The 20,250-nt window shown below is 34.6% G+C and overlaps 2 protein-coding genes across 3 annotated transcripts; one reads left to right on the top strand and one right to left on the bottom strand.

The window, feature by feature from the left end:
• Positions 1-1,879: 1,879 nt before the first annotated feature.
• LOC115968221 lies at positions 1,880-14,821 on the bottom strand. 2 transcript variants are annotated; one of them, XM_031087540.1, is made up of 4 exons: positions 13,423-14,821; positions 8,842-9,365; positions 5,812-5,898; positions 1,880-2,845 (listed from the first exon to the last, which is right to left on the bottom strand). In XM_031087540.1, exons 2-4 carry the CDS (start codon positions 8,989-8,991, stop codon positions 2,678-2,680), a joined length of 405 nt encoding a protein of 134 aa, XP_030943400.1. In that variant the 5' UTR covers positions 8,992-9,365; positions 13,423-14,821; the 3' UTR covers positions 1,880-2,677. The 2 variants fall into 2 exon arrangements, 1 of the variants encoding a protein (XP_030943400.1); XR_004086703.1 differs by lacking the exon at positions 1,880-2,845 and having other exon boundaries at positions 5,686-5,898; positions 8,842-9,361.
• A 3,067-nt stretch (positions 14,822-17,888) lies between these two features.
• Positions 17,889-19,723, top strand: LOC115968220 (limonoid UDP-glucosyltransferase-like). The gene has a single exon (XM_031087539.1). It carries the CDS (start codon positions 18,021-18,023, stop codon positions 19,446-19,448), a length of 1,428 nt encoding a protein of 475 aa, XP_030943399.1. The 5' UTR covers positions 17,889-18,020; the 3' UTR covers positions 19,449-19,723.
• The last annotated feature ends 527 nt before the right edge of the window (positions 19,724-20,250 follow it).

Genomic DNA, 20,250 nt, shown 5'->3' with positions numbered 1-20,250 from the left:
TTTACAAACTTTCCATTCAATGTAAGAGTGTAGGGCTTTAAAGGTTCTGGAGAACAAAGGAGTCCTTTTGCTTTGGCCTTGGCTCAAGCCATCTTTCTCGCTTCCATCTCTAACAAATCATCATCAGTGGGCTTATAGCCTAGCCTAAAAGGGGGTGTGGCAGTAGGAATCGCCAAGTCCTGAACAGTTGGTTTCTTTACAACTCTCCCCAAATTCATCCCAGGAAGGTAGTTCATTCTCCTTATCATTGCTACCACATTGTTGTTACCATAAGGAGCAAAGTCCATTAGGATCTTCTCAACTTCTTCTTCTCTCTTTTCAAAACCAGACCTTTCAATCTCAAAGCCATCCAAAGTCAATGGCTCTTTCTCAGAATCAATACCATAAACAGGTTTAGGCACAATCAAAGTATCTCTATAGATGGTCACAATGGCCCCTCCATGTGGAAACTAAACCTTTTGATATAGGGAAGAAGGTACGGCTTTTGTGTCATAGGTCCATGGTCACCCAAGGAGCATATTGAAACATTAGGCTATATTAAGGACTTGAAAATCCACCTCCTTGACCATTGGTCCTATGGTAAGCTCTTCTACTGTTGTCGTATGCCTTCACATGTCGATCAGTAGGCACAAAGTCTTCAATGCTCAGGCCAAGGCAGCTTGTAGTCTCCAAAGGACACACGTTTAAGGCACTTATATCATCTACCAAAATTATCAGTATTCTCTTCCCCATGGCATCTACAGTGATATGCAATGGATCATTGTGGTGCTTCCCTTTCTTAGTCAGATCCTTATCAGAATAGGAAATTACAAGTTCTCTATTAATGGACCCAATCATAGCATTCAGATCCTGGGAGGTTATGGTTGTAAGGACTTGGATTTGGTTGAGCAGGTCTACTAGGTTTTATCGGTGTTTGTATGAGGCCATGAGTAAACCCCATAAGGATATATTGACTTGTGTCTTCTGTAATTGCTTAAGAACTTCACCTTCCTCGGCAGGTGTTTGTTAGGTCAATCTATTTAGAGCTTCCCCTAGGTTGTCGGTTTCTAAAAGTGGGGGTTTGAAGTGTCTCCCCCCATTTGTGAGTGTTTGCCTATTCTCTAAGGGTTTAATGTGTCTCCCCCCATTTGTAGGTGCTTGGCCATTCTCTTGGGGTTTGAAGTGTCTCCCCCCCTATTTGTAGGTGCTTGGCTATTCTCTTGGGGTTTAAAGTGTCTCCCCTAATTTGTGGATGTTTGATTGTTTTCTTGTTCTAGTATTTCATTCCATATGTCATATCCCGTAGTGGTAGTAGAGGTCCTATCCATTAATTCTTCCCATGTCATCATAAAGCACTCGGGTAGGTCATAGATCAAGTCAGATAGGTCTTCCTTATTCTTTTCTTCAGTCATCAAGCAACTAATCCTTAATCCTTTACCAAAATTGTGATTGGGCAACGAATTGTTAGTGATGCTAGGCCTTGTAGGCGGCGCAATTACCATGTTGTCTATTAAGTCTTGAATTGTATGATGAAGGGTGAAACAATGGTCAGTCTTATGACTAGGGACTTGGTGGTAAGCATATCTTTTATTCACATCAAACCTTAAGGGCAAAGGGTTCGGAATTGGTCTTGGGCTTAAGGGCTTCGGTAACCATTTTGTTTTTAGCTTATCAAACACTTGGCTCGTGGGCATATACAACTTATGAAATTCTCTCTTGGGTCTACGCCTTTGGGGTACTTGCACAGGTGCAATGGGTGCAATCAATTGATAAGGATCATTTTTATGAATATTGGAAATTTCTGCAGCCTTGGAATTAGACCCTACATTCTTTCTAAACCTTGGAAGGTCATCAGTCTTTACAATGCCATTGTTTATAGCATCCTCAATTTGGGTTCCAGTAGCAATTAAAGCTTTAAAATTGGGAAAATATTGTGCAAACAAGTATTTATGGTATACAGGCAATAAATTCTTTACAACCATGGCTAACTGCTCTTCCTCACTTGGCCTACTCATCATCTATACGACCTTGGCTCTCCACTTGGTAATGAAAGTAAAGAAGGATTCTTTCGGCTCTTGCTTGGTAGTCTCCAGGTCTCTCCTTATGATATCCACTTCCATATTGTACTTGTAGTGTTTGTGAAACTCTCGACAGATGTCCTCCCAACTTCTTACTCTTGCATCATCCAAGTTGAGGAACCATCTAAGAGCGGCTCCAGTCAGTGTGTTTTGGAACATCTGAGCAAGTACTTCCTCGGTCGCACCTAAGGGCTGCATAGCCCTTATATACATCTTCAGATGGGACTTTGGGCAACTAGTCCAATCAAATTTTTCTAGGGTTGGCATCTTGAACTTGGGTGGCAACCTTGCATTGGGGAATAGGGAGAGAGAATTGTAGTCCATAAGTTCCTCCATCTTACGGGCTCTTCTAATCGTCTCCTCCATTTATTCATCCTTTCATTGATCTTTTTCTCACTTTCTACAGCTGGTGGATTATGATTAGTCTTGTCTTCCTCTTGATTACCCTTTGAATTCTAAAATTATTGCATCATACGATTCATGTTTTCCCTCAGCTAAATCTGACTAGCCATCATAGTGTTGAGTAGCTCTTGGGTATTCATGGGTTCTTCTGTGTTTGGGTGTGCTCCCTCTTCTGCCATGTTGCTAGGAGCTTCAAACTTTTTGTGGCTTGAACTGTCTTAGAGGTCAAAGATGGGATTGTGATGTTGCAGTAGTGGAGTCTCTTCTATGCTTGAAGGCTTCAGTATTGTGATGGGAGTGACGTGCTTGGAATTGGAGCTACTAGCTTGAGCGTCAAGCTTTGGTTCTCTTTGCAGCCTTCCTTCAGATCTTGACCAGATTCTCCCCTAATGATAGGCTTGGTCGGGTTAATCAAAGCTAAGACCCCATCCACATCCATCAATCAATCAAAACAAACACACATAACATGCAATGCAGTTTTAACTGGGACCGACCTAAGGGTAGGTTCTAAGTCATTATGTTGTAGGGTGGGTTTTTTTTTTTCATTGTTTCCCATAACTAGAATGTTACACCTCCCAACTTGTAACGTAATGAACATTGCGTTGGTCCAAACGGCATGGTTTTTTCATTATAGTCAATAGGAAATGATCCAGTGACTTTAGGCTATGAGTTGGTGAGTTCGCCATTGGGTACCCGAATATAATGAAGACCGGTGATCCATGGTTACTACCACCACAAAATTGTTGAAAAAGAGTGCATACATTGTTGTTTGAATGGCACACACAATGATAGTTAGGGAAAGATTTTAACAAACAATGTAAACACCAAATTCCATACATGAAAATATCATACAACATCCCATCAAACATAAATAAACAAACAACAACTATATCATGCAAAACCATGCAAAACAAAGGTATATATTTGGTCACTTAAATCTAATACAAAGCTTAGCCCTCGACATCCCCAGTGAAGTCGCCACTATGAGAGACCTCGACGAAAGTGTCCCTCAAAAAGGGAGATTCAAGTACCTTTTAGGGCACCTCTCTTTTTGGGTAAGTGGTATGGAGTCGCCGCTTATTTTTTATACAAAAAAATAAGTAAAACTAAATATATACAAATATATGACAGAATTGTTCCCTTCATTGATTGAATAAATATTACATATTTGGAAAATTGAAAAGTTACATAACTTTAGGTCCTACTTACAATCTACCAAATATTTACATGGCTTTTGTCCTAGTTATATTCTATCCAAAATAAATAAAGACATGGCTAGATCTACTTAGCCAAAGACCTAAATCCTGAGGCTAGGTTATGGAATGGGAAGGTGTTAGGCACCCATTTCGCCCAAACAAAGTTTGGTCTTCTAGACTCTTGTGACCAATGTAACATCTCATGCATGTCATGAATGATATGTTGAACATGTGACACCAAAAATTAAATCACACAAATTTATTTACGAATGAACTCTCTTCTTTTGAAAATAATCAGATTGTTTTGATTGGTAAAAAAATTGATTTTGATTTGTCAAGATACCAAATCTGTTTTATGGTATGTGGAGAAAAAAGTGGTTTTTGGAGATACAAATTCAGATTTGTGTCATGATGATAAAAAAAAATGATTTTTAATGACAGAAAAATCAAATCTATTTTTATTGTTAAAAAAGAATGAAAAAGATTTTTTTAAGAAGAGAGTTTCACTCACAATATGAATTTATGCAATCATGAATTAAAACAAACACAAACATAGTAGCATATGATCTCTTTCTTTATTTCAACAACTTGCATGTATTAAAAAATCATATTTGTATCTTAAGAAAAATACAAATTAGTTTTGATTTGAGAAAAATTTAGATCTGCATCTCATAAAGATGCAGATCTCTTTTTGTTTGAGAAAAATTCAAATCTACATCTAAGAAAAATGCAAATCTATTTTTGTATTGAGAAAAATTCAAATCTACATCTAGAAAAGATGTAGATCCGTTTTTATATTGAGAAAAATTCAGATCTACATCTAGAAAAGTTGCAGATCTGTTTTTATGTTGAGAAAAATTCAGATCTACATCTAGAAAGATGTAGATCTATTTTATTTTAATAATAATAAAAAAAATCATTCACATGCAGATTATTAACATTCAAGAAAGAGATTATAACAATCACATAAAAAATAGAAAATAAATCATGATGTAAACAAAACAATAATTAACAATTCATGTTATGGACATTTGAAAAGGAAAACGATATAACATGCATCATCACATCATAAGAAAAAGGGTTAAGAAACAACCTCTTGCATGAGCACTCTTTGTTCTTGAGATGATGTTTTATGGTTCAAAGAAATTTATGCAATTCTCTTTGAAATCTAAAAACCTTAATTTAAGTAGCAACACTCAGAGAAGGGATTAGAAAATATGGGCAATTTGAGAGCCTAAAACGTATGCCTCCAAAAGTGTAGAAAAAATGCGTTGAATTATGAAGTTTAGTCTCTATTTATAGTGATCAGAGGGCTCTAAAAAATAGGTACATACGATTAGGGTTTGAATCCGAATGCATCATTTTGCAAAAATATCGAAAAGGATGTGCCTTATCGTCACCCGAAGGCCGTTAGGCCAAAGCTCAACCAAGGAAAATTTGGCCCTTTTAGAGTGCCGTTTGGCACTCCAAAAGTGCCGAATTGGCCTTTGGACTCTGAATGTTCTTTTGCATTCGAGTGTTGTTTGGACTCCTTTTCTAGGGTTTTTTGACCGGTCCTTATACCTAAACGTGTTTTTATCATCCGTCTTTAATTTAGGTTATTTAAGAACAATTATCTTGTAGATAAATACCTTAAAATAAATCTTGATAAAGTTCAGATTATCTACAATTTTAATGTTATCAAATCATCCCTTTTATTCCTGTGCATGCATTCCTATTTTAAACACTAATTATCAACCAATCACAGAATTATTTAATTAATTTTAATGGTTTAAACAATCAGAATTAATTTAAATTAATCATGCGTGGTTGTCCTTACCTAAACACAATGCATGCTGACCGTGCAAACTTGATCATACCATATCTTTCGATCCAATGGTCCGATTTGGAAACCGGAAACATTGTTGCAACCATTAGAATCTCAAAATCATTTCTATGATATGTAATGAATGAATTAATGCGTGTAATGCAAGAACAAATTGATGTATGTAATGCAAGAACAAACTGATGCATGTAATGCAATCATGATTTTTGAGGTACATGAATGGTCATTCAAGTCATTCTCCCTGGTTAAATCATGGGTGCAAAATTAAGTGTCTACACCAATCTCAAACCTAAATTTCCCACAGGCAGGCAAAAAAAATAAGGAATCATACCTGATAAGTTGCTGTGTCACAACTCTCAGCCTTTTGTTTTTGAATCAATACTTGTGCAGTTTCACTCATCAACTTCCATTTCACAATCTGCAAGAGATACCAAAGAAAGTAGAGCATCAACTAGCATTGTAAACTTCTTTTTAGAAACAAATAAACCCAAAACCATAAAACCAAAAAATGCTTCTTGGAGGAAATAATTCATACAATGTGCTAACTTTTGTAATTTGTAAGAATGCAATGGCTAATACAATTTCTAACTGTAAAGGCCATTTGTGAAATCACAACAAAACTCAAAGCTTTCAATAAACACTCTAAAAACATCTTAATACTTTATTTGTTCAATAAGTACCATATCATATGACTAGCACATGTGGTTGGCTACCCATGACTCCAAATTCTAAAATCTAAAGTATGCAAAATAACAAGGCGAAAAACACATTTTAGTCCCTACATTTTCAGACTATTCCCATTTTAGTCCCTACATTTTATTTTTACCGCTTTTAGTCCCTATCCTGAAAAACGCTTCCCGTTTTGATCCCTGTCGTTATATCAAAAACGGAAAAAACTGACGTGGCAAACGGCAAGAATAAATAATATTAAATAATGTCCACGTGGCTAAATTAATAATAAAAAAATATTTTTTGGCATTAAAAAATGTCACGTCAGCATCTAAATTTAAAAAATTAATTTATTAATTTTAACTAAATAAAAAAAATTAAAAACTAAAAATTATATGATTTGAGGTCTAAATATGTCTTGAACAAGAACACAAACCCAGATACATGAACCCAAACCCAAAATTCAAAAAAAAAAAAAATCCAGATCTCACTCTAATCCAAATGGCAAACACCACCACGAAGGTGGTTCTCGCCTTCTCTCTCTAAAGTCTAAACACAGAAACTCCAAATCTCTTAAACCGATTCTCTTAATTTCTCCAAACACTCAGATCTAAACGGAATGGAGCTTCCAACTCCTCCACGATAAACATCAAGCACCACCACCCATGGAGGGCTTCCAAAGCTCTCTCATCTCATTTTCTTTCTCTCTACCCGAACCAAAAGCTACTCTCTTAAACCCACAATCTCAAACTTCCAAGCTTTGATCTACTACCTAGGAGATCCATACTCAGCGCGTGACCCACATAATGAAGGTGTGAAGGCTAAAGGCCTCACGAGCCGACCACGAATCACAGCGGTGGTGGAAGCGCGTGAAGAACACCTGCTCAAATGCTGGGTTTTTGTGCTTGTGTGCTTTGTGTTCAGGTGAGCAAAAATCGGAGCATGCATATAAATTAGAATTAGAATGTGTACTGTGACCCAATGATGGTGCGTGCATTGTGTACCAAAGTGTAAATGTCCCACAAAGACAATAAAATAAAGAAATGAGGGGCGAATGAGAGTGTTAGAAACAAGAAAATATCTAGAAGCAAGAAAATTTCTAGAGAAATAGAGAGAACTTTAGGATGAGAGTTTGCTAACGTGGATTGCTCTTACAATCTCAGTCCCGAAGAGCTTTGCACCAAGATCTCGCTCTGTGATTAAAACCCAGATCTTTCTTCTTCTTAGTTCAATCTCTTGATGTCTAGTTCGTTCTCTCTCTAACTCATCGTCTTTGTCTCTTTCTTTAACCCCATGGCCAATCAGTAGTGATTGGGTGGTCTATCAGTCCAAATCTGAAAGAGAGAAGCATAGAGGATCTGGGTTTTTTTGGGATTTGTTGAGGATCTGTGGCCAATCTTTGTTTGTTTGTTTTGTTTTGCTTTGCTTGCTTGCTTGCTTGTTTGTTTGTTTTTTTTTTTTTTTTTTTTTTTTTTTTTTTTTTTTTTAATTCTGGGTTTGTGTTCATGAATCTGATTTGTGTTCTTGTTGTTCTTGTTCAAGACACTTAAATCTCAAATCATATGATTTTTAGTTTTTAATTCTGTTTTTAATTTTTTTTATTTAGTTAAAATTAATAAATTAATTTTTTAAATTTAGATGCTGACGTGGTATTTTTTAATGTTAAAAACATTTTTTTATTATTAATTTAGCCACGTGGACATTAATTTAATATTATTTATTTTTGTCGTTTGCCATGTCAGCTTTTTCTGTTTCTGATGTAACGGCAAGGACCAAAACGGGAAGCATTTTTCAGGATGGGGACTAAAAGCGGTAAAAATAAAATGTAGGGACTAAAATGGAAATAGTCTGAAAATGTAGGGACTAAAATGTGCTTTTCGCCAAATAACAAATCATAACCAAAATCTCTTTTAAGTCAAACCTGTGCATATATAGTTTTCAACAACAAAAACTCACACACTTGAAGTTCCTACGACTCGCCATGTAATTACCATAAATGATTAATAAGGTCCGATTGGAGTTGAGAATGAATTTCTTGGTCTCTAATACGTTCAAAACTTTGAATGAATGCCATAAATCCATTTGCATGCTCACGTGACACTTGTATAGAAGGATTATTCACTTTATCAATTTTTTTTAATCGAAGTCTACCGCTTCATTTTCATCTTGCTCATCTTCTACAATCATGTTATGGAGAATTATGCACGCTTTCATGATTTTTTGGAGCATTTTAGGATAGAAAAATCATGCAGGTCCATGAACAATTGCGAATTGTGCCTGTAGTACTCCAAATGCATGCTCAACATCTTTCCTATACGCTTCTTGGGCTTTTGCAAATAATATTCTTTTTTCTCCTTGTGGAGCTAGAATTGTCTTCACAAATATTGCCCACTTTGGATATATGTCATCAGTAAGTAATATTTCATTGTGTAGTTATTACCATTGATTGAGTAATTAACTAGAGGAGCACGTCCTTGTGCTAGCCTAGAAAATACAGGTGACCATTCTAACACATTAATATCATTATTTGACTTAAGTAACCCAAAAAATGCATGACATATCCAAAAATCATACGATGCCACTGCTTCCAAAATAATAGTCAGCTCACAAATATGACCATAATATTGACCTTTTCACGCACATGGACTATTTTTCCATTTCCAATGCATGCAATCAACTAAACCTAACATACCTGGAAATCCACGCCTTTTGTCATGGGCCTTTTGTCTTCATTATTTGGCTTCCTCAAATATTCCTCAGAGAAAATATCAAACATCGCAGTAACAAATTTTTCCAAACTCTGTAGGGTAGTGATTTCTCCAATCTGCACATACTCATCCATAAAATCACCCGTTAATCCATATGCAAGTATCCTGAGTGCAACAGTGATCTTTTGAAGGAAAGATAACCCAAGCTTTTTGCCACCATTTCTTTTTTGGACAAAGTATGGATCATGAGCTTCTACATTAGAAATAATATTGAGAAAAAGAGAACGACTTATCCAAAATCTCCTCCGAAATACTTTCTTTGGATAAACTGATAAGTCGGCAAAGTAGTCAAGGTAAAGCCTTTCTGGCCTGCCAAATGATTACATCTAATATAGGAACGACGTTTACGTCGTAATGTTGAATCCATGACAACTTCTTTGATTATTTCATCCTCATCGGAGTCATCAAGAAGCAATTTGCGAAACAAAGAGCTACCCATGAATACTACCTTCAAGAAAAAATTGGAAAACAAAAATATATTTTTGATAAGTAATAAACTCCATTGAAAATAGATATATAGACAAAATTATAAAACAAGGTGCACATGTTGTATACATCATCAATACAATTTTTCATTAACATAATTTTTATCTTTAGCTTTGCAAATTATGAATGACTTCAATAAAACAAAAAGGAAGCACTAATTCACTTGAAGTTAAATAGGGGAAGCACTAATTTTGATTGGGCAAAAATAGAAGAAAGAATGTGTTGGACTTAGGAAGGCACTAATTGCATATATTGCTTGTGATTATCTTTCAATGTTAGCATTACACTTCACCATTGGCGATTTATCTATACAAAAACGAAAGAACTTAACCCTGGACTTTTGTCTTTAGAACTATGATCTCAATAAGAAGAGTTAATTTTTAACCATTTAAATAAGGTTAACATGGTTCAGGTAATGAACTTTTGCTATAATTCTTATAAACATCACATTCTACTCATAGATGAAAATAAAACATAAATATCTCAAAATTTACACATGCAAACCTTGCAGAAAATGTCAATTGTTCAAGATGAAAATAAAACATAAAAAGTCCTAAATATACAGATGAAAGCCCTTTCAAAAATGTTGTATTCTAAAAAGAAGTTGTTAAACTCAAACCATTTTAAAATATATCTATATAGTTATCCAAACATAGTCCACATAAATCAAAACTCCTAACATCTGCATATTCAAAAATAAAAAAGGCATATGTTAATATATAAAAGGAATATAAGCAGAGAATGTACCGGATATGCTTTGTCTAAAAGCCTTCAATTACCAAATAACAAATTTTGAGTGCAACACTACTTTATTATTTGAAACATTTTCCCTAGAGCCAAAAATTATAGCAAAATCGGCTGGCATAATGACAAAAAAATATTTTTAGTTCAAACATTTTTTTGGAAGGCTTTGTAGGGAATTGAGAAGCCAAAGAGGTGGCAAAAAAAAAAAGAGGAGAGAGAGAGAGAGATATGTTATTTAGAAAACCAAAAAATATAATCTACCAAAACTGAAAAAATCAAAGATGCATGACCTCACCAATCGTAAAACCACAAAATTTTCATATGGCTAATTGTGTGTGTGTGTGTTATTCCATTCCAATATTCAAACCATTGCACAAAAACCATAACCATCAATAAATATAAGAAACACAAAATAAGATTACTATATCTATGGGAAAAAGTAAAAGAATAAATCATAAAATAGCAAAAATGAAAAAAAAAAAAAAAAAAAAAGTTCCAACCATGGATGTAGTTTCCATTAAGAAGTTTGATTAATATTTAACTGCATTGCAAGTCAAGGGAAACCTTTTGTAAATCTCTAAGTTCTTTTAAGATATTTCAAAATCATAATGCTTCAACACAAAAATTCTTTAAGATTTCCATGACCTAAAAATTCACATTCTATGGTACAACTTAAGAGGTCCAAACTTAATTAAGTAGATCTTTGTGTCCATAAAAGCAATTAATTGATTTGAAGAAAGGAACAAAAACCAATTTGATGAAGCAACCCAACTAAAGTCCAACTTCCAACCCAACCAAATCTTAATCAAAATGAAAATGAAATGAAATCTTAAAAAAAAATAAAAATAAAAATGAAGAGAGAGAGAGAGCTGAAAGTCAAAAACTTAATGACTTACATCAAGCAAAGTACTTAATTCTGATGAGAAGAAAATTGTTTTTTTGGGGCTTTAATTTGTAGAGAGAGATCAAATTGCAGGTAATTACTAAAGCCGTAATAAATATGACAAAACAGCCTAAAGTTAATAATTTTCATCAAGCAAAGTAAACATATATGTATGTGGCCGTATATGGAAAGCAACAACACTATGAAAAAGCAATTTGCAAATGAAACTAATACATATTACTGCATAATAGGTCTATTTGAGTGCAAGCTTTCTACTAAATATGGCCATATTGTTTCTCTCACAAGGAATATGAGCCAACATCTAAAAGTAACCCCAAATACTCATAAATTGTAAGTTACAATGAAAACAAACACAGTACAAAGATGGTATAAATTTTATTCATTAAACTGCCATGGAAAAATAAAAATGAGTCCAATTACATTGCTGTAAAAAACTCACTACATAAGTCATACTATCCTAATAGCTAAAATCAATTATATATTTTTGGCTGCAATTAAATTCTATCTCCTGGTACAATTCAAGAGCAAGGTACTAATGGTAAAATCAAATTTGCTCTTCACAGATGATCTTCCTATCACAATAAAATGGCGAAACATAACATGTATGGCACCAAAACATAACATGCATCCATTGTAAGAATAATTCAGTCATCCACACAAAAAGATAAGCAAGTAAATATCAAAGAACACAATGATAAAATACATTCATTTTTCATATATAGTATAAAATAACAAAATACATCAACCATTTTCTAACGTAATAAAGTTGATTTAGGTTTCAACAAAATACATCAACCATTTTTCTAACATCACACGGTTGATCTAACACAGCAAAATACATCAACCCCTTTTCTAACATAACAAAGTTGATAAACTACTACCAAAATAAAGTCTATCCAAGACATCATTTACATGTTTTAACTATCAAACTATTTACTTGACACTTGTCTTGCAAGGATTCGCTCTTGGAGTTGTTCATAAAAAAGTTTTTGTGCCCAGAACATGCCACTTGTGTCCACACATGATTCTCTCATCCTCTATCATGCTTTTGATACAAAACTTTTCTCTTTCAATTCTAATTCCTTTCTCCTCCATTTGAATTCTTTTCTCCTCAAATCAAATTCTATCCCTATCCTTCAACTCTTCCAATCGAATTCTTTCCTTATCCCCCAACTCTTCCAATCGAACCTTTTCCGCTTTGATGCAAAGACTCTTTTTCTTGTTTGTAAGTTCTCAATAACTTTCATTTTCTTTGCCAAATATTCTCCAACATCTTTCCCACAAGCCTTTTTCTTTCGATTGGTAGTGTCATCAACTAAGGACACATCATCCCCATTGGCAATAGATATTGAATCTAGAGTTGGAGGTAGCACTACTCTCGAATTTTCCTTAGGCATGCTCCATTTTGGTTGGTGCTTCAACACATTCCAACAATGTTCAAATGGAAAGTCTTTTTTGACTCTATTTTTATACATAGCCTTTGCATTTTCAATTTAAAAAAAAAATTAAAAGAAATAGAACATAATTAGTATCTTCAAACTATTGATGAATATCTATTTTGAAACTATTGCAATTTAATTTATAATTGTGTCATGTTCAATTGTACCACTATAAGGGGTTGCTCCAAGTGTAGCTATGAACCCACAAAATCTACTTGTCTCCCTATTAATCATTCCCCATCGACTTGATAGGGAGACAACAATACGTGTGGTGTCGGATAAATTGTGTTGGCAGAAGTATTGCCAAATTTTTTTATGGAATGTTTCTTGTTTCTGCTCATTACCATGCACAACATCAATACTAGTATTGAGCCATGCCGAAACGAAGATATTATCCTCCTCTACACTAAAGTTGGTACTCCGTCTCGGTTTATTAGAGGTGTTGATCTCAACTTCAGGTGGAGAATTAGAAACAGACATTGGGTTATTTTTGGTTTCACCTAACAAAGGCAAGTTAACATCAATTTCCCCTTGTATGATACCAGTGTAAAACGGCAAGTATCCTTGTGCATCCATAAGTAGATAATGTACAAAATGACACAACCTACTTATTAAAGACACTTCTACAAGGCACCCAAATCACCAAGAGTATAAGATAATAAAAACAAGACAATCAATTGAAGTTCAATATAAAATACAATAAGTACTATAAAATTAGAACCAATAAAAAGAGAAAATAATTAGAACTAGAGTAAATCAATTATGTGATAAAAGTCAATGAACTATAACAAGAACAAGAACAAGAACAAAAACAAAAACATAATATAATGCACAGATCACAACTAGATTGAAATGTTGAATTACAATACCATATCAAAGCTCCATAAAAGATTCTAACCAAAATCATAGAAAGATTGACAAATATAACTAACCTATTTTGGAGTTGAATTGGCTAGAAGCTTTGCCCCAATCAGTGATGAAATGTTGAATTACAACATAAAAGATTCTAACCAAAAACATAACCCAGGTGGGGGCCTAACGGGGCCCGGGTCCCCCCTGGGCCCAAAAACAAAAAAATTAGTAAGTAAATTTTCCCAAAAAAAAAAAAAACAAGAAGAAGACTTGGGCCTGCCCCTTTCTTTTTAGCCCAGCCCCCCTCCAAAAATCCTAAACCATCCCACTGAGTCTGCCAGCCCATGTAAATGTTAAAAAAAGAAAAGAGTAAACCCACTAACCCAGTAGTCCAAAACAAACGGAAAAACGAATTGAAAAAGAAGAAGAGAAAGGCAGAGGTGAGACAAAGAGTGAGAGGTGAGACAGACTAAGAGAGTAGAGAGTAGTACAGAGAGGAACTGAGAGAGTGAGAGGTGAGAGAGACCCATCTTGCCGCTGCCCATGCTGTGACACTGCCACCACGCGAGACCCATCTCGCAAACCTGTCCCAGTCCCTTTCAACTGTCGCCTATCGTAGACCCAAACGGCCACTCACCAACGCCGCCACGTCGATGTGAGACCCATCTTCCTGTCGGTTGCTTGATATACCCAGCCCAGCTTCGTTGCTCTAGCCTTCATAGTTCACAAGTATTTAATCTATCCTTCAAAACCTAATATAATTTTTGATTGTTTGTGAATCTCTGAATCTAACAATCTGTGCTTGTGGACTTGTGGTATTTGTGTTTTTACTGATAGTGATGAACTGATTGTGAATTGAATCTGTGCCTGTGGTGTTTTTTTTTTTTTTTTTTTGGCTTTTTGACTTTGTGACTCTCTGTCAATCTGTGTTTGTGACTCTCTCTTATATTATATAGATGAGAGAGAGAGAGAGAGAGAGAGATAGAATATATTTGATTATTTATTGACCGGTAGTTGGGCAATAATAGGGACAAGTGAAGTGAAAGAAAAAAAATGGTAAAGTTAGGAAATTTTTTTGCTAGTAGTACATAATAAATTCATAGTGTTGGTAGTGGGTCTGGGTGAGAGTCAGAAATAAGGAGACAGGACAAAGACAAAGAGATAAATAAAAGCAGAAATACAAAGACCAAAGACAAAAGAAAAAAATAAATTATATAATATAGTAAATTATCACATAAATTTAAGAAAATAACAGTGATTCACTTGCGCTTATTGTTAAGTCATAATGCTAAATTAGATAAATTTATAAATTGAAAAGAGGTGAAAAATACTAAATTTATAATTTGAAAAGGATATAGCTTTGACATTTAGTTCGGATTCAATCATAGATGATTTTGAAGATCTAAAAGAGCATCGAGTTCCCTTTTCATAGATGATTGTATTAAGAAGCAATAGTGTTTCGTGTATTTTATTTTTGTTGGTAGTTGATTGTATCTTAATATATTAAGAAACAATGATTTTTGTGTATTTTTCTTGTTTGATAGTTTTTTAATACCATATGGATGCGAATTTGAAAAAAAAAAATTCGCTTAACTCCGACCCCCCCAGCTTGAAATCCTGGGTCCGTCCCTGCCCTAACCCAAACCAAAACCTAATAACCCATTGTTTATACCCATGGAGCTTCAGTCTGATCCAAATGGAAGCCAAATCCCCTCCCTTGAATCTTCGGTTTTGAGATGAGCAGATGGGTTTCAAGAATGGGTTTTTGGGTTCGGTCAGGGAGAGAAGAGTGGGTTCGGTCAAAGGAAGAAGACAAGCGGTTGGGTTTTTGATTGTGGGTCCAATCAGGGAGAGAAGAGCTTGAGTTTGTGATTGTGGGTTTAGTCAGAGGAAGAAGAGAAGAGGTTGTGTTTGTGATGGTGGGTTCGGTCAAAGAGAGTAGGGGAGAGCAGCTGGGTTTGGCGGCGTGGGTTGAGGGAAGGGAAGCAGCGGCTTGGGTTGAGGGAGAATGAATAAAAAAAAAAAGCAAAGAGGAGGTAGAGGCATGGGAGAAGGAAGAACCATAAAAAAAAATAATAAAATAAATAAAAAAGAAAAAAGAAAAGAAGAAGTGCGAAGAGGCAGAGAATAAAAAAAAAAGCAAAGAGGAGGTAGAGGCATGGGAGAAGGAAGAACCATAAAAAAAAATAATAAAATAAATAAATAAATAAAAAAGAAAAAAGAAAAGAAGAAGTGCGAAGAGGCAGAAAAGAAAAGGGAAAAGGTGGAGCGTGTCATGATGAAAAGAGGAAAAGGGCACACATGTTTGATTAAACAAATAAATTTTTTTTTTAACATCTTGCTACAGTGGGCTGCTATAGTAGCCCATTGTAGTTGGATGTCAAAACTTATAGCATATAGCACCTTTAATGTAGTGTGCTTTTTTAGAATTAAATGTTAAAAAATAGCATATTTAGCATTTGAAACCTTTGATGAGAAATATGCTCTAAGGATACCTATTAAATTTTTTTAGTATCTATATTATGCCTTTTCTCAAGGCCCAAGTTGTTGGTGGAGTCTGTCCATAGGACCAGAAAAAGACAGTAGAAAAATAAATGGACACAAATTATAGCAGTAGAAGGTAAATAAAGGACAAAGAAAGTAGAGCCTGTAGATCTGCTTTTAGTGGCCAAAACTGAAGTAGAATAAAAATATTCCTCCTACTAAGAAATCAAAGAGATGGTTGACACATTATTTGCTTGGAACAAATGAGACTGAGAATCAATGAATAAGAAGACAAGGGCTTTCCCATGTGCCGATACAAGAGCAGGACCGACATTCAGTGGTAGAGCCACATATTGTTGATTTTTTTTTTTTTTTTTTTGCTAGGTAATTGTTTATGCAGGTGCAGGGGCTCGAACCCCTGAGCTGAAGGTCACTAAGGAGACCGGGTACCACTTGGGCCAACAGGCCCGGTGGTAGCCACATATTGTTGATTGGGTGCAAGCAATTACACTCATTCATTATATTTATATATATATATATATATATATATAGATTCTCAAAAAATATATATATATATAATTATGTCCTCAAAACTCATTCAATATTAATTAGTTTTAATGATCGCAACTATCTTATTAACAAGTATCATCAATTATTTGACCAAAAAAAGATTGTCACCATCATCATCATTAGCCTAAGGAATTTTTTGACTTAGTTTTCTCTCGCTAATATATATTTAACTAGAAATGTCATTTACTTAACTTTTATCCTCTAGAGTTTTAAGGAGAATTTTACTATAGAATTCCTAAAATCTTATTCATTTTAAAATGAATGCAATAAATTTTGTCTCATCATCAAATAGATAGCAAAATGATAATAATTAATATTTGTTTAAATACTAATGATGTGTTAAAATCTATTCCATTCATTTCAAAATGGATGGATACCATTTCAAATATTTTATAGTGGAGCCATTCTAAGAAATCTACATGATCATAATCTTATATATCGGGTAGAATCAAGGTAAAAAAAAAATCTTATATATCAGGTAGAATGTATAGGAAAATGTGAGAAAAGCCAAGAATCAAGGTAAAAAAATAAAGGAACAAAAGAGAAAATAAAGGAAATTAAGAAGTTATCACAGCAAAATCAGGCCATTGATTTGGTATTTCAATTACTTTGTTCATTATCATAATTTTTCCATTTTTCTACTTCTCTATGATCTTTCGCAGTTTTCGTTACAATTAAGGGAAAATTATTCAATATTTTGAGAAAAATGATTTTTTCTCTGACATGAATAGTGGGTTACTCTTGAAATATTATGTAATTATTCATCATTAAGGATTCTAGATCCTCTCTAAGCAGGAAATATAAATTGATTGACTAAATGGGCAACTACATTGGGTCTCAAATTGGGAGGGGTTTAATCCATATTAGATTAGTTTACGTTTAAAAATCTTAATTAGGTTTGAAGTTTGGACATGATACTTGTTGATCCACTACCATGTCAGTGATTTAATGACGAAAGGTTGGAGGATACAAGCCGAGGCATTAGCCAAAAATTTTACTAACACAGAAAAAGTGATGAGTAATGCTATTGATATTTAAAATTTTCTACATAATCTTACATACAAATTGATATATTATCAATTATGAAAAAGAATTTAACATTTATTTATTATATTGTTGAAATGGTAACAAATTAACAATCACATTTATTGCAGTCATATCAAATTTTAAACACTTTGTAGTAAATTTGTAGTACCTTTGGCAATTTTTTAAAAGGAAAATGCTTGATCCTTTCTTGTCCTTTTGGTTGGAAAATATTAAAACTATTTCCAATTTTATTACAAAAAGTTTACAAACAAACATAACAATAAAAGTGATTGGTGCAACATTAACAACATAATAAATTATTATCTAAATTGCATTTTTGTGATTGATGAAATATCAATCTGTAAGAGCTATACAGTGATATTTATTGAATCAATCGATCCCTAATACCAATATTAATGTCTAATTAGGTTTTTGTTACTTCGCAGCCCACAACTGCGTCATTGCCTACGATAGCCGAAGTTACCTTATTCCTTATCTTATATATATCTGCCTCTACCGTTATTCATTACCAACCACCCAAATATCTCTTTATCTGAACTCATCTCCTCCTCCAAATTCTGTGTGTGCGCGTTGAATCATGGCCTTGAATGAGCAAAAAGAAGAAATTCATGTGCTAATGGTGGCATTTGCCGCTCAAGGTCACATTAACCCTTTGCTTAGACTAGGAAAACGCCTTGTCTCTAAAGGCCTGCATGTCACCCTTGCAGTCACAGAAGTATTTCAGCAACGTATGTTCAAATCTTCCTCCATCACCACCACCAATTCCATCTCCGGAATCCAACTACTATTCTACTCTGATGGCTTTACCATCGAATATGACCGCAAGGCCAATATTGATCTCTACATGGAGACCCTAAGTAAATTTGGACCCCTTAGCCTCTCAAACCTCATCAAAAATCGCTTCCATGGTGAACATAAAAAACTTTCTTGCATCATCAACAATACTTTTGTGCCATGGGTAGCTGACGTTGCTGAAGAGCATAAAATTCCATGTGCCATGCTATGGATCCAACCTTGTGCTCTCTATGCCATTTACCACCACTTTCATAACAAACTCCTCCCATTTCCTACTCCTACAAACCCAGACATGAGTGTTCAATTACCAGGCTTGCCATTGTTGCACACACATGACCTACCATCATTTGTTCTTCCATCAAATCCATTTGGTAGTGTACCAAAGCTATTCGCCCAAGTGTTCAAAAACTTGAAGAAGCTTAAGTGGGTACTGGGAAACACATTCTATGAGCTTGAGAAGGAAGCCATTGATTCCATGGCTGAGCTTTGCCCAATACGAGCTGTTGGTCCACTAGTCCCTCCTTCCATACTTGGTGAAGACCCAAATCTCGATATTGGCATAGAAATGTGGGAGCCCCTAGAATCATGCATGGATTGGCTCAATCATCAACCACCTTCGTCAGTTATCTACGTTTCATTTGGGAGTATCATAGTGTTATCAGGTAAGCAGTTAGTGAGCATTGCAACAGCCTTAAAGAACAGTAATCGTCCATTTCTTTGGGTGTTGAAACGTTCAGAAGTGCCAAAACCAGAAGGTGAAGAAGAATTCCCACCAGGGTTTTTGGAAGAAACAAAAGACCGAGGCCATATAGTAACTTGGTGTCCTCAAACAAAGGTTTTAGCTCACCCGTCTATTGCATGCTTTTTAACACATTGTGGTTGGAGTTCCTTGCTAGAAGCCACAGCTACAGGTGTGCCAATGATTGCATATCCTCAGTGGACTGACCAGCCCACAAACGCAAAGCTTATTGCTGAAGTTTTAAACGTGGGTGTGAGGCTTAAGCCAGGGAGTGATGGGTTTGTGGCAACCATGGAAGTAGAAAGATGCATTGAAGAAATTATGACTGGGCCGAGATCTGAGGAATTCAAGAAAAACGTGGCGGAGTTCAAGCGGGCGGCACGTGCGGCGGTAGCCGATGGTGGGTCCTCAGACCGGAATATCCAAGATTTTGTGGATGAGATTATTGGCCATTCTCGTGGGAGTCTTTGATGTGTTGTGTAGCATGTGTTTAGGCCGTAAGGAAGAGTCTAAATTTTCTATCTCATATATTGTGTTTTACTCATACTCTATATCGTTGTCCTAATGAATGACGTGTAGTGGGACAGTAAGGCTAGTGGTCCAGTTCTCCGGATTAAAGTCTTTAAGGACAATGATATATATGTTATAGTTACGTGCTAGAAACTTCTTGTAATAACTAATAATGCCATGAATCTTGGACATGTAATATTTATAATGAATCATGGAAATGCAATAATTAAGAAAAAGAGATGCAATGGTTTTGTGACTTTTTTTTCTTGAAATGTGTTGGAGCATTTTACTACTAAAATATTATTTTTATAAATTAATTAAATGATACGTTGGCAAATCAAATAATATAATGCGAGAGTTTTGTGTGAATACAGTTAATTAGTATTTTTGTAAAAATTTAATACGGAAAGCGAATGCTAATTTATTTGTAAGTGTGGAGAGTAATGCAAGGGAAAATGGTAAAAGTGAGAACATTAATCCTAGGAGGAGCAATATTTCTAATTGTCTCAATATATTCAAGAAATTAAATGACAAAATTTAGTAACAAATTTGGTTGTAACCAATTGCTACAACTCTCACTAAAAAAAATAATACATATTTTGAAAATTTAACAATTAGATTTCATGTTTTATGTCTATCGGATTTTATTTATTATTCATTCTATAAACTTATTTTTTCACATAATTTAATAATACAAAAAGTTGAAATTTAAACATTTAACTGATAATATAACTATTGATCTTTGATATTCTGGAAATTTTGT

The sequence above is a fragment of the Quercus lobata genome, chromosome 11 (assembly GCF_001633185.2).
Source record: "Quercus lobata isolate SW786 chromosome 11, ValleyOak3.0 Primary Assembly, whole genome shotgun sequence".
Taxonomy (NCBI): Eukaryota; Viridiplantae; Streptophyta; class Magnoliopsida; order Fagales; family Fagaceae; genus Quercus; species Quercus lobata.
The sequence above is the reverse complement of the archived record's forward strand: the minus strand, read 5'-3'. Positions and strand labels throughout refer to the sequence as shown.